Source organism: Saimiri boliviensis, chromosome 3 (genome assembly GCF_048565385.1).
Source record: "Saimiri boliviensis isolate mSaiBol1 chromosome 3, mSaiBol1.pri, whole genome shotgun sequence".
Classification (NCBI taxonomy): domain Eukaryota; kingdom Metazoa; phylum Chordata; class Mammalia; order Primates; family Cebidae; genus Saimiri; species Saimiri boliviensis.
In genome coordinates, this window is record NC_133451.1 from 146,972,982 (window position 1) to 146,985,918 (window position 12,937).

Consider the following 12,937-nt stretch of genomic DNA (forward strand, 5'->3'; position numbering starts at 1 on the left):
TTAAGAATTTTAGGATTTTTAACATTTATTTCCATGAAAAATGACATTAGAATATTGATAGGGATTCATTTAATCTGTATATTCCTTTGGTAGTATAGACATTTTAACAGTATTAATTTTTCCAGTCCATGAGCATGGGATACTTTTCTATTTATCTGTGTTATCTGCAATTTCTTTCATCATTGTTTTCTAGTTTTCAGTGTACAGATCTTTCAAATCCTTGGTTAAATTTACTTCCAAGTATTTTTTTTAATACTATTGTTAATGGGATTGATTTCTTAATTTCTTTTTCAAATGGTTTGTTGTCAGCATAAAGAAATACTACTGATTTTTGTGAGGTGTGTGTCCTTCAACTTTACTGAATTATCAGTTTTAACAATTTTTTTTTGTGATGTTATTAGGGTTTTCTACACATACAATTAATGTTATTAGCAAACAAAGACTATTTCCCTTCATCCTGTCTTATTTGGATGCCTTTTATTTCTTTTTCTTCTCTGATTGTCCTAGCTAGAACTTTCTTGTAACACTGAATAGAAGTGTTGAGAATGGATGTATTTGTCTTGTTCTTGTTCATAGAAGAAAAGCTTTATAAATGATAATTTAAATAACTAATAAGGCCCATTGTGACTTATTTTCTGGTTTCGTGTCTCTTATCTTGGAGGGTGTTTGATTTTTCTTACTTAGGAAACTTCATGGGAGATGGCATTTATCTAACAACAAATTATTATTTTTTATTTTATTTTATTTATTTTTGATTATACTTTAAGTTCTGGGACACATATGCAGAATGTGCAGATTTGTTACATAGATATACATGTGCCATGGTGGTTTGCTGCACCTGTCAACCTGTTATCTATATTAGGTATTTCTCCTAATGCTATCCTTCCCCTAGCTCCCCACCCTGACAGGCATGAATGTGTGATGTTCCCCTCCCTGTATCCATGTGTTCTCATTGTTCAACTCCCACTTAGGAGTGAGAACATGCATTGTTTGGTTTTCTGTTCTTGTGTTAGTTTGCTGAGAATGATTTTCCAGCTTCATCCATGTCCCTGCAAAGCACATGAATTCATCTTTTTTTATGGCTGCATAGTATTCTATGGGGTATGTGTGCCATGTTTTCTCTATCCAGTCTATCATTGATGGGCATTTGGGTTGGTTCCAAGTCTTTGCTAGTGCGAACAGTGCTGCAATAAACATATAGGTGCATGTGTCCTTATGGAAGAATGATTTATAATCATTTGGACATATACCTAGTAATGGGATTGCTGAGTCAAATGATAGTTCTAGTTCTAGATCCTTGAGGAATCACCATGCTGTCTTCCACAATGGTTGAGCTAATTACACTCCCACTACCAGTGTAAAAGCATTCCTATTTCTCTACATCCTCTCCAGCATCTGTTGTCTTCTGACTTTTTAATAATTGCCATTCTAACTGGTGTGAAATGTTATGTTATTGTGGTTTTAATTTGCATTTCTCTAATGACCAGTGATGATGAACTTCTTTTCATATATTTATTTTCAGAAGTGTCTGTTCATATCCTTTGCCCACTTTTTGATGGGTTTTGTCTGGCTATTTTTTCCCCCTAAATTTGTTTAAGTACTTTCTGGAGTCTGGCTATTAGCCATTTGTCAGCTGGATATATTGCAAAAATTTTCTCCCATTCTGTAGGTAGACTGTTCAATCTGATTATATATATATATATATATATATATATATATATATATATATATATATATTCTGTGCAGAAGCTCTTTAGTTTAATTAGAACCCATTTAATTAGAACCCATTTGTCAGCTTTGGCTGTTGTTGCCATTGCTTTTGGTGGTTTAGTCATGAAGTCTATGCCCATGCCTGTGTCCTGAATGGTATTGCCTAGGTTTTCTTCTGGGGTTTTTATGGTTTTAGGTCTTATGTTTAAGTTTTTAATCCATTTTGAGTTAATTTTTGTATAAAGTGTAAGGAAGGGATCCAGTTTCAGCTTTCTGAATATGGCTAGCCAGCTTTCCCAACACCATTTATTAAATAGGCAATCCTTTCCCATTGTTTGTTTTTGTCAGGTTTGTTAAAGATCAGATGGTTGTAGATGTGTCAGTGTGCTTTAGAAAAATATCAAAGATTTTCTTTCCATTTGTTTTTTCCTTTTTGCAGAATAGACTAGGGTCTTCTCTGCTGCCCTAAACCTTGTTCTTCTATGTTATCCTCTCCTCCCTTTGGAATATATCCCACATTATAGAAATATTCTAAGAAAATCCAAAGTTTAAATCAGGTCATTTACTAATATCAGGGCATGGTAATGTCTTGGAGCAGATTTTCTTTGGGTTTGTGCTTTCAAGACCCTGTCTTAGGACTGCGTTCCTTCATTCCATCCTTGCTTGTTTTGTAGTTTTATATAAGACTCATCTTTGTCACTATCACATGAACACTTGCATCAAGATCAAGGAGGGAGGATTTGGAAGCTAAACTGGGAATCCAGAGCAGAAATAGGCCGATAATCATGCCTAGACCTATAACTGTGTACCAGGAGACCAGTAGCAGAAACACTTCCCATTTCAAAGTAGAGCTCCTTTCTCTGATTCTGAATATATTACCAGCCACTTTTCCACTTTCCTCAAAACTAGCCCACCCTTTGACTCCAGACTATGTCACTACAGATAAGGTAGTGCAAAATGAATTATGCTCTTTTTATAAATGGAGAACTTGGTACCTAGGAAAATGCCCCCACCCAAATCCTGCACAGTGTTTCTGGCTTAGGAACATGAACTTAAAAAAGACTTAACTGAGCTGTTCCAGAAATAGCAGGTGGCAGTGGCAGTACACACGGTGTATGAGTCACAAGCTGACTAAAATGGTAAACACACCAAACATTTTGGCATCACTGCTGCCCTGTCTGGATTATTTGTAAACCTTGACCTTTTTGCAATTTTTTAATAAACTGTCTTGGCAATCTTTAAGAATATTCACATTTGAGAAAAATGGTAAGACCCAACATGCATGATATTTATTGTGTAAATAACTTTATCTCAGCGTTTTTTAAACTGTGATTAAAAATACCTGGAGTGTTTTTTAGAACTGCATATTCATGTATCCTTGAAATCTGCTAAGCAAAAATCAATAGAAAATCAATTAATATTATCTGTTACTAATGGTGATTTAAGACCTGAATGACTGTCATTTATGGAAGGAGAAAGTAAATGAAATAGAGGTTATTCCTAAAATAATATCGCTCATGGTGTGCATGAGCTAGGGAGAAAGGAATGAAACTTCTATTAGCACCATAATCATGTGCCATGAAAGTGACACATGTTATCTCATGTAGACTTAAACAAAAGAGTGATACTGATATTGTTCAGCTTGGGCTGCCATAGCAAAATGCCATAAACTGTGTATGGATTAAAATCACAGGAATTTATTTTCTCACAGTTCTGGAGGCTAGAAAGTCCCAGATCAAGGTTCCAGCCTGTTCAGTTACTGCCTTCTTGCTACATTCTCACGTGGTCTATCCTCTATGTGCAAGCAGGAAGAGAGAGAGGGAGCGAGAAAGGGAGAGATAGTGTTTTGGTATCTTCTCCTTTTCTTATAAGAATATCAGCTCTGTAATATTAAGGCTCTATCTTTATGACCTCATTTAGTCTTAGTTACCTCCACAAAGGTCCTTATTTCCAAATATGGTCATATTGGAAGTTGGGGCTTCAATGTATGAACTTTGAAAGATGCAGTTCAGTCCATAACAGTACCTTTATATAAAATACTCCATTTTAATCTTGAGTCTTAAATTTCAGAGCATGGAATAAAATATAAGTGAAAATCCAAACTCCTTCTCACATATGTTTGCTTTCTTTTGCTTATTTGTTTCCACAAATCATATTGTGAATACATCTTTATTATCAAGGGAAGATTGCTCAGAGGGTCATTTACCATATTAGATTGCTTCAATCTTCAGTATATGCACACATAGAAATAGATGATAAAACATTAAAATCACATAGTAGTTGAGAGAAAAAATTATGAAATAAATACTAAAATTGTCTTTTTTCAAAACTAATATAGTAGATTAATGTTGCATTAAGTATCCAAAACATTTTTTTTTTGTTTTTTTTTTTGGGGGGGGGAGTTAGCTTTGATTCCTTTCTTCCTCTCATAAATTCCCAGTTAATATGTCAGCAAATCCTGTTGACTGCACTTTCTAAATGAAACCAGAATTTAACAACTTTTGGTCCCTTCAGTGCTACCAATGTTGTCTGTCACCTGGATGTTTACAGTAATGTCTTAAAATTCTCCCTGATTTTTTCCTTCTCTCTCTTCGATCTGCCAACACATGTCACTTCATCAGTCTATTTTCAACAGCGCAACAAAATGATCCTATTTAAATGTAACTTAGGTCATGTCTTTCCTCCCACAGATTCTCAACTCTCTAAAAGTATAAACTCAAATCCCTTCAGTGACCAAACACAGAGTCTTACAAGAGTCTCCCCGTTCCACCCCTGTCTACTTCATTACTTCTTTGACCTTCCCATCTCCTCTTCTTTTGCTCACTACAATCCAGTCATATTGTCTTCCTTGTTGTTCCTGAACATTTTGGGTACATTGCCAACTCGAGGTCTCTGCACTTTGTTTTTCCACCTCCCTTTGAAGTGTTTTTCCCAGATAATTTTGCAGTTCACTTATTTCCTTCTGGTCTTTATGCAGAAATGTCTCCTCCTCACTGAAGCCTTTCCTGCAACCCCACTGAAAATTGCAGTATCTATCCCAAAACTTTCTATCTCCTTTCTCTGTATTGTTTTTGTCATTTGTACTTGTCATTGTTCAATGTCATATATATATGTATATATATAATACACATATAATATATATTTTTATAATACATTCTATAATATATTTTTATATATATAAATGCATCTATATATATAAAATACATATATATATGTATTTTACTAATTTATCTCATTTGTGGTTTATATTCCACACTAGTATTAAACTTCATGAGACAAAACGATTTGTCTGTTCTTGCTCTCTCCTTCTTCCCCAGTGCCTAAAACAGTCTAACTCAGAAATAAATAAATGAAGTCAATTTTACTTTAAAGAAGTAAAGTTCAAAATTATCCTATAGAAGAGAGAATATGTGGATGCATATAACTCTTTAGTAATTGGTGGATCAATAAATAAAGATGGCATGTAGTGAAGAGTGTAGGATTAAAGAAACCACTTTGGAGTAGTCAAAGACAATGCTATTAGAGAAAGGATAAGTAGGAAGCAAATAATCAGGTGAAAAGTAATCAAATCAGGTGAAAAATAAGAAAATCTAGTAAGTAGCAGCCAAAAGGATTGCCTGAGACAGGAAGAGTCCTCCCGTCGTGCACAGTCCTTCTTTGCCTGCAACAGAGATGATCAGCTTCCTGTCAGGGTTGAAGCATTGTTGGGAGCATCCAGCAGTGAGGCACCGGAGAGGCTTAGTTTAGTTCAGCTCCTGCCTTGTCCCTCCTGTTACTTTAAGATCTGTGTTATATTTCAATGTGGCATAGTACTAGTGACCAAAGGGATTGTGATTGTGATTTCTATAAAAGAAAAGAAAATGACTTAATTATGTATGATATCAGCAAAAATAGTAGAAGTGGAATTCTAACACATCCCCTTTTGAAAACCTTCTGCTTTTCTCAGGTCATCTTGCCCCTGTTCTTTGTACTTCTATCAGCAGTGCTCAGAGGAAAGGTGGAGTCTTTGGGTAGCTAATGACCAGTCTCAGAGGGTCTCATCCCCTTATTTCCTCCAAATATAAAATTGAAAATATTATAACCAGCCTTACCTTATAGAGAATATTTGTAGGTAATTGATATTCATCATTTATTTGTCAAGAAATATCACCTACTAAATTCTAAGGATTCTACTACGTTCTGGGGATTTAGCAATGAACCGGAGAGACACAGATGCTACCTTCAGGGGAAGTAAACAATTAAAATAACAGGTAATATGTTATTGATTGGTGCTATCTGCCGTACAGATAAAAAGGATAAAAGGAATAGGTGGTGCTTAATCATGGTTATTCATACTAGCTGGTCAAAAAAAGATTAACTGGTAATGGGATGTTTGAGTGGAAACTCTCAGAAAATAAGGGAGTGAGACAGAGAGAGATGGCAGGAATAAGAATTCTAGGTAGCATGACTAGCAAGAGCAAAGGACCTGAGGTGGCTGTATGCTTGTTTTGTTGAAGGAGCACCAAGTAGGCCAGTGTGACTGGATCTAAGGTGTCGAGGAGGATTGGTTGGAGTTGAGGGCAGAGATTCATGGGGCAGGGAGAAACAGATTGTGTACTCCCCTGCAAGCCATGATACTCTGAGCTAAATGTCAAACAAAGGGGGATTTTGAGCTTAGTATTGACATGATCTGACTTGTGTTTTAAGAGAATCATTCTGGCTGCAGTGTTGAGAAATGCCCAAGGAAGTAAGAGCAGAAGAATGAGTCCTGGTTCAGAGGTTATTGCAAAACTCAGGCAGAAGTGAAGGATGATATTGATGGAGAAATGCTCAGATGCCATGGTCTCAGATTCCATAGGAAAAGGACAGTGAAAAAGTAGAATTATTTCTTGTGGTAAGGAGAACTGGAAGAAGCACGTGGAGGAGGGCAGGAGATTCTTAGATTTTAAGTTTGAAATTCCTCTTAGATGTCCAAGTGCCAATGTAAGTAAGCAGTTGAAAGTTTAAGGCTGGGATTCCAAGAAAATGTCCAAGCTAGATTTATATATTTGTATGTCACAGGATGGTATTTCGATGATATTTAAAGTTATGAAACTGAATGAGATCACATAAACACAGCAGTTCTCATATTTTATGTGTAAAATGTATATTTATATGGATTTCATCTCTAGGTATTTACTATATTAGATTTCATCTCTAAATATTTACTCTATTAGAGATTTTACTTATTTGAACTATATAGATAATTTAAGACATATTAAGAATAGATATTATAGAAATTAAAATAAGAATGTTTAAAACACAAAAGTATACAATCACACATTTTGTTGACCATCAAATGGTTATCATATAGCCTCTAGAAAATTTCACCATATTCTTCTTAGGAAAAAGAGAGGAAAGAAGACAACTCTTTAGTAGTATTGTGAAAATAGTTTTATCTTGGCTCTGTGCAAAGTGCAGAGTTACCAGAGTCTTTTGGGAAACTCTGGACCAAACTTTGAGAATGATGACTTAAGGCATACCTAATATATTTATTAAGAAGTGCTTTGCCAAGTATTGGTCTTTGGTGTATTTACACAGAGATTTATGATCATTTCTTAAAATTTGACTGGTTTTCCAGCTCAATGCATGCTAAATTGATATGATATTCAAAATGATTAAGCCCCAAGAGTTTTACATAGCTATGGGATTTTTCCCCCTTGACCAGTTGCAATCAAATGACAGTTTTTAAAGCTTTCATTAAAGTCAAGAGGCTTATAGTGCTATATGTAGCACAAAAAGCATGTGGCATTTGCTGCTGCTGCTCAGAATCACAAATGTGGAGTCATCATACTGAGAGTACATGCTATGTAAGTAGCACTGCAAATATCCACCATAATAAGACTAAATAACAGCAGCTAGAGTTTGAGCCTCTTTAAACACAGTTCCACATAATTTTTATCTTACATTCTCTAGTATCTAGTGCAGTATGAAGTGAGTCTAGAGTCAGTTGAAAAATAAATAAGTAAAAGAAATAGGAATATGGTTATTGGCTTGAAATAAAGCAATCTGAGTAAAAACGTAGAGTATATACAACTCAAGCACCAAACTGAAGAAAATACTGATTCTAAATATGAATATATTAATTAATACATGTTTGAGTATTTTCTGTTTATATACCATGATTTCAAAACTTAAAAATATTCTGAATAATTAGTAAACTTTTAAACTACAGTAAAATTGCAAAATAAGAATGCAATTAGGTTGAAATTGTCCTAAATATCTGCCTTCTAAATTGGATGAAAGAGATGAGTGTATGAAAGCCGTATTTGTTTACTCATTTAGTAAAATGATACAGATCTTCTGTTAGGAAATAAAGTTGTCTTTGATTATAAGGAGGTAGGGATCATTCCATATAGGAAAGCAATGTCTCAGCATAATGGCCTGATTTTTATGAATTATGAATGTTTTCATTAAATGTATTCAACCTGAACCATTTCTGTAAGTTATATTGTAGATGATGATCCTCTTTTGGAAAGAAGGGTGGCTCATAGGCATATATAATACTTGCTTATTATGTGGAAGGGTGTCAGGAGCAAATTATGAAAGGATCTGTAGACTAGCCTGAGAATATTGGATTTGACTGGACAGTAAGTAGTTATTATTCCTTATAGAGTAGAACACTGATACAATGAATATAATATTGATGAAAAATTATTTCAACAGCCATATATAAGATAAAGGAATTAGAGGAAATGTTAAAAAAAGAATAAATTATAATTTTTTGATATTTCTAGTATCACTGAGCATCATTCTAGAGATTTGGGAAGTGCATTTACAAACTAGCTGTGGATTAAAAAAGTGCACCTCTGACTTCTGGATGGTCAGAAATGTGATTTAGAGAACATCAAATTTTAAGAGCTATTTTCAGTCATTCATTCTTTCAGTCAACTAGGACCTCAATAAAGAAATTATGAAAGCACTTTTGCTTCCCATCAAGAAATTTCCTGAGAATGTTGTGATTGTGGAATAAGCAGTAGACTATAAGAAAATAGAAAGTAACATTTAGATCAGTGTTTTGAATTCTTTGTCTTCTTCCTCAAAATGTTGGAGGAATGTGTATATTCCATTGCTCAAAGTGACCTCAGTGTCTATGATTCTCAAGGGTGGCCAGTGCCTGGGGAGAGAGAAGTGGAGGAAGACAGAACAGTTGGAAAATAGCTCAACCAAGGCTGATACAACCTTGGAGAAGCTGGTCTGAGCCCTCAGAGACCCTTGAGCAGAGCCAGGCAAAACTTACAGAAGGTTGACTGGTTCCCTTAGACCTTGTCACCAAAATAACTTTCTGCAATTTTTGTGTGTATGTTTGCTTTGTTTTCTTTGCATTTACTTGTTTATATCTAATATATTTGCTTTGAAAATTCATTCTCTTCTTTTCCCTGCCCCCACCCCAGCCCCTATGTTTTCTAGAGAAAAAAGGAAACTCACTTAAAGACACAAATGCTAGAGTCTCCCTATGTGAAAATAGATCTTGTCCAATTCCTGGGGCCAAAAGAATTCTATTTCCTCTTTCCATTAAAGTTTCATACGACACTGAGGGAGAGTACCACATTTAGTGAGAAATTGTCTGGGACATTCTCTCTCATCATTGTTCATTCACTAGGAACATGTCTGTGTGCATGCCTGTGTCTCTTCTCTCTTTCTGTTGAGAGATTGACAGTACAGGAAAGGTCAAGAGCTGAATCAATTCATTATGGATTCTAGAGATCAGCTCATTTATAAATGGTCCTCATACTTTTTGAGCAAGTGTTTGCATTGTTTTTCTGGAGACCAAATATTCTTTTGCCCTATGTAATTAGTGGCTTTAACATATTTTGTCTTTTATTTAAAGTTGCAATTACTTAAACTCTTGAAAATAATTTGCTTTCTATTGATCTGAAATTAGCTCAGGTGAAAGAAATACAAAATGATTCAGCTTGTCAAATATGATTTACTGTGCTAGGGGAACATATCTCTAGCATGTTGGAGATAGTCCTTTTTCTCTTTAATTTCTTCCCTGAGTAGCCTCTATCATTGTATAAGCATATTATACATATATTTAGTAAATCACAAGTTAAACACTCTTCATAGTAAAGATAAGGCTAGAAATAGTTTTATAAAAGTATTCAAAACTTTTGAGATCATGTACATAGCCTCATGTTTTGCAAAGAAAATAAGAGAATATCATTTCTTGTTTTAATTATTTTCCAATTTTTTTTTTTTTACATTTTATTCCTAGTGTGCCCTGGTATGTGAATATACAGCCCCAGAAAGTGTGAGCGGAAAAGATAACCTGCCTTTTTTGAATTCAGGTATGTAACTCAGTTTTAAATACTTATGTTAATTTCATGTGAAAATGAATTTTAATTTTATATAAAGTCAACACCGAACCAGCATTCTCACAGTAGTTTGTGAAGCTTAGTAAATACACTGGGAAATCACGAGGGTCCAGCAGAATGGGGGAATATTGTACAATTCCACAGGAAAGACAAATGTGCTAGCTATATGGCAAAATGAATATGATCATGTGCTGCATAATGACTTTTGGTCAATGACAACTGCATTCATGACAGTGGTCTTGTAAGACTGTGATGTAGCTAAAATGTTCCCATTGCCTAGTGACATCCTGATGATCCTGACTCTGACTCTGTATAGGCCTAGGCTAAAGTGGGTGTTTTTGTCTTAGCTTTTAACAAAAAGTTTAAAGAGTAATAAATAAATAAATAAATAATAACAAAAGGTTATAGAATAAGGAAAAAATATTTTTGTATAGCTGTACAATGTATTTGTGTTTTCAGCTAAATGTTGTACAAGTGTCAAAAAGTTAAGAAAATTTAAAAGTTCATAAAATAAAAAAATTACATGAATCCTAGGTTAATTTATTATTGAAAAAGATTTATAAAATGTCATGTAGCCTATGCATATACTGTTTCTAAAGTCTACTGTGGTGTACAGTAATGTCCTAGGCCTTCACATTCATTCACCATTCACTCACTGACTCATCCAGAGCAACTTCCAGCCCTGCAGGCTTCATTCATGGTTAGTGCCCAATATGAGTGTACCATTTTTAATCTTTTATACCATATTTTTACTGTACCTTTCATATGTTTAGATACGTTTAGATACATAAATATTGTTGTGCCATGTTACCGACAGTTTTCAACACAGTCACATACTCTACAGGTTGTAGCCTAGGAGCAATAGGTGATACCATGTAGCCTAGGTGTGTAGTAGGCTCCACCATCTAGGTATGTGTAAGTGCACTCTGTGATGTTTGCACAATGACGAAATTGCCTGATGACTAAATTCTCAGAACATATCCCATTGTTAAACTGCACATGACTTAAATTTCTTTTAGCTATTGGATCATGTATTATCCAAAACAAGAAACACTAGAAGACAATGTGAAGCTCTTGTTTAGTTTGACTTCCTAAATATATAACTACTCATAAAGTTGTTAAAACAATAGATATATGGATTCAGTAGGAAAACGTCATAATCATATTTGTGCATTCTTGAGTAAATATGTGTGTACTGTATTACAGTAATATATATCAAACTATATATTAAATGTATTTATGAATAAAATTGAGACATATCGTACAGTTAAAACATGTGGTAATATGAATATGTAAAATTATGGAACTAATGTTTAAATAATAATGTAAATTAAATGACCATTAGTAAATGATGACTACTATAGTGACAGGCAATATGTTAGTGCCTTATATGTCTTGTCTTAGATAATCCTGTGACATGTGCTACGAGGAAGCTACTCTCATTATCCATATTTCACAAATGAGGAAGTCTTCAAGGTCACCTATGCAATAAACAATGGGTCCAGAATTTAAATCCATTTCGATTCCACGGCCTTTGCTCATAAGTAATAGGCTGTGGTTTTACTAAGAAGGCATTAATCGACAAATTGATGTTAAAGTAAAATACCTTATTCTTTTTTCTAGCCCTGCCATGTTGTACATTTAAGCAGTGACATACATAGCATGATAATCAGATTAATGAATAATACAGAAATTCAAAGGCTTACAAATTCATAACTTCTAAATTATTAGCAGTTTTCTCTTGCAAGAGATAGTCAGTAATAGGGAATGGAGAAAGAGAGACATCCCTTTGGCTCTGTTTATACACACAGACACTTTAATTGAGAAATATGTTTAAAAACATCAAGTCCACTTACACAGAATGAAGAATTAAACCAAAGAGGAACAGATGCTTCTCAAACTATGACCAAATGAAATGGGATTATTCTTTGTTTTTTATGAAAGATGTAATATTGTGCAGTATATGATAAATAGTGTTTTGAAGGGTCTACCCAGACAGCTATTAATAAATCAACCATACTTTATAAAAGCACCTGAGTTATTAGTGCTTTTAAAATATTTAACGTATTATCGAAGGGATCGCCTCACATTTGTTTTCAACCTGAACTAAACCTTTAGTTCTTTACTTTACTGTGTTCATAAACTAGAAATGCCAATTTTTAAAAATAAATTTGAGTGGGATATTAAGTTCATGTTAAATACAGCTTGACTCGGGTTATTATCAAAATCATCTATACTGTAATTATAAGACAAAGTTTAATGATTGACTTATGTGAACCTTATAACTTTTTATACACAAAAAAAAGAAGGGCCATTTTGTGTTACTTACTGGTTAAGTACAGATTTCGAGGAGAAAGAGAAACATTACTTTAAAACCAAGCAAACATATTACTTAAGGAAAAAAAGGAGAGAGATCCTACTGAAAAATAGATCTTTACTTCTCCATAGCTGTGCCATAAACCCTGTAAGGCACAAGTCTTGGAAGCCATATTAATTATTCCAGACTACCAGGGTATTTGTTTGTTACACATAAATTGTAATATGAAAAAACTACTGACATGAAATTTATGGGAGCATCTGCATTCTGCATTTTAAATATATGTTGTGCAGTGAAAGATGATTGATTATTGCTTTTCTCCTTTCATGGAGGTGACAGTTTGGTGGTGACAGTCCACTTAGTTCTGAAGATATTTCTAAATGTCGTTAGTCCAGTCTAACGACCTCTGGAGGACCACTCTGAACCTAGGATACTTGCAACAGATATTTTTCTTAGAATCATCTTATAATTAGAGAAAGATCAGACTAAATGAAAGTCAAATGTTTAAAGACTAGATTTTTTAAAACCTTATAAAAATGCAACTAAGTGCTATTCATAAAATGTTTCTGTTCAA

The 12,937-nt window shown here is 34.1% G+C and overlaps 1 protein-coding gene across 11 annotated transcripts in view; it reads left to right on the forward strand.

Annotated features, from left to right (window-relative positions):
• Nucleotides 1-12,937, forward strand: part of INPP4B (inositol polyphosphate-4-phosphatase type II B) — an 871,737-nt gene that overhangs the window by 623,241 nt on the left and 235,559 nt on the right. For all 11 annotated transcript variants that reach the window (XM_074396868.1, XM_074396869.1, XM_074396867.1 and 8 more), the window contains one exon: nucleotides 9,947-10,019. In XM_074396868.1, the coding sequence (XP_074252969.1) occupies nucleotides 9,947-10,019 (73 nt within the window). The remainder of the gene's footprint in view (nucleotides 1-9,946; nucleotides 10,020-12,937) is intronic.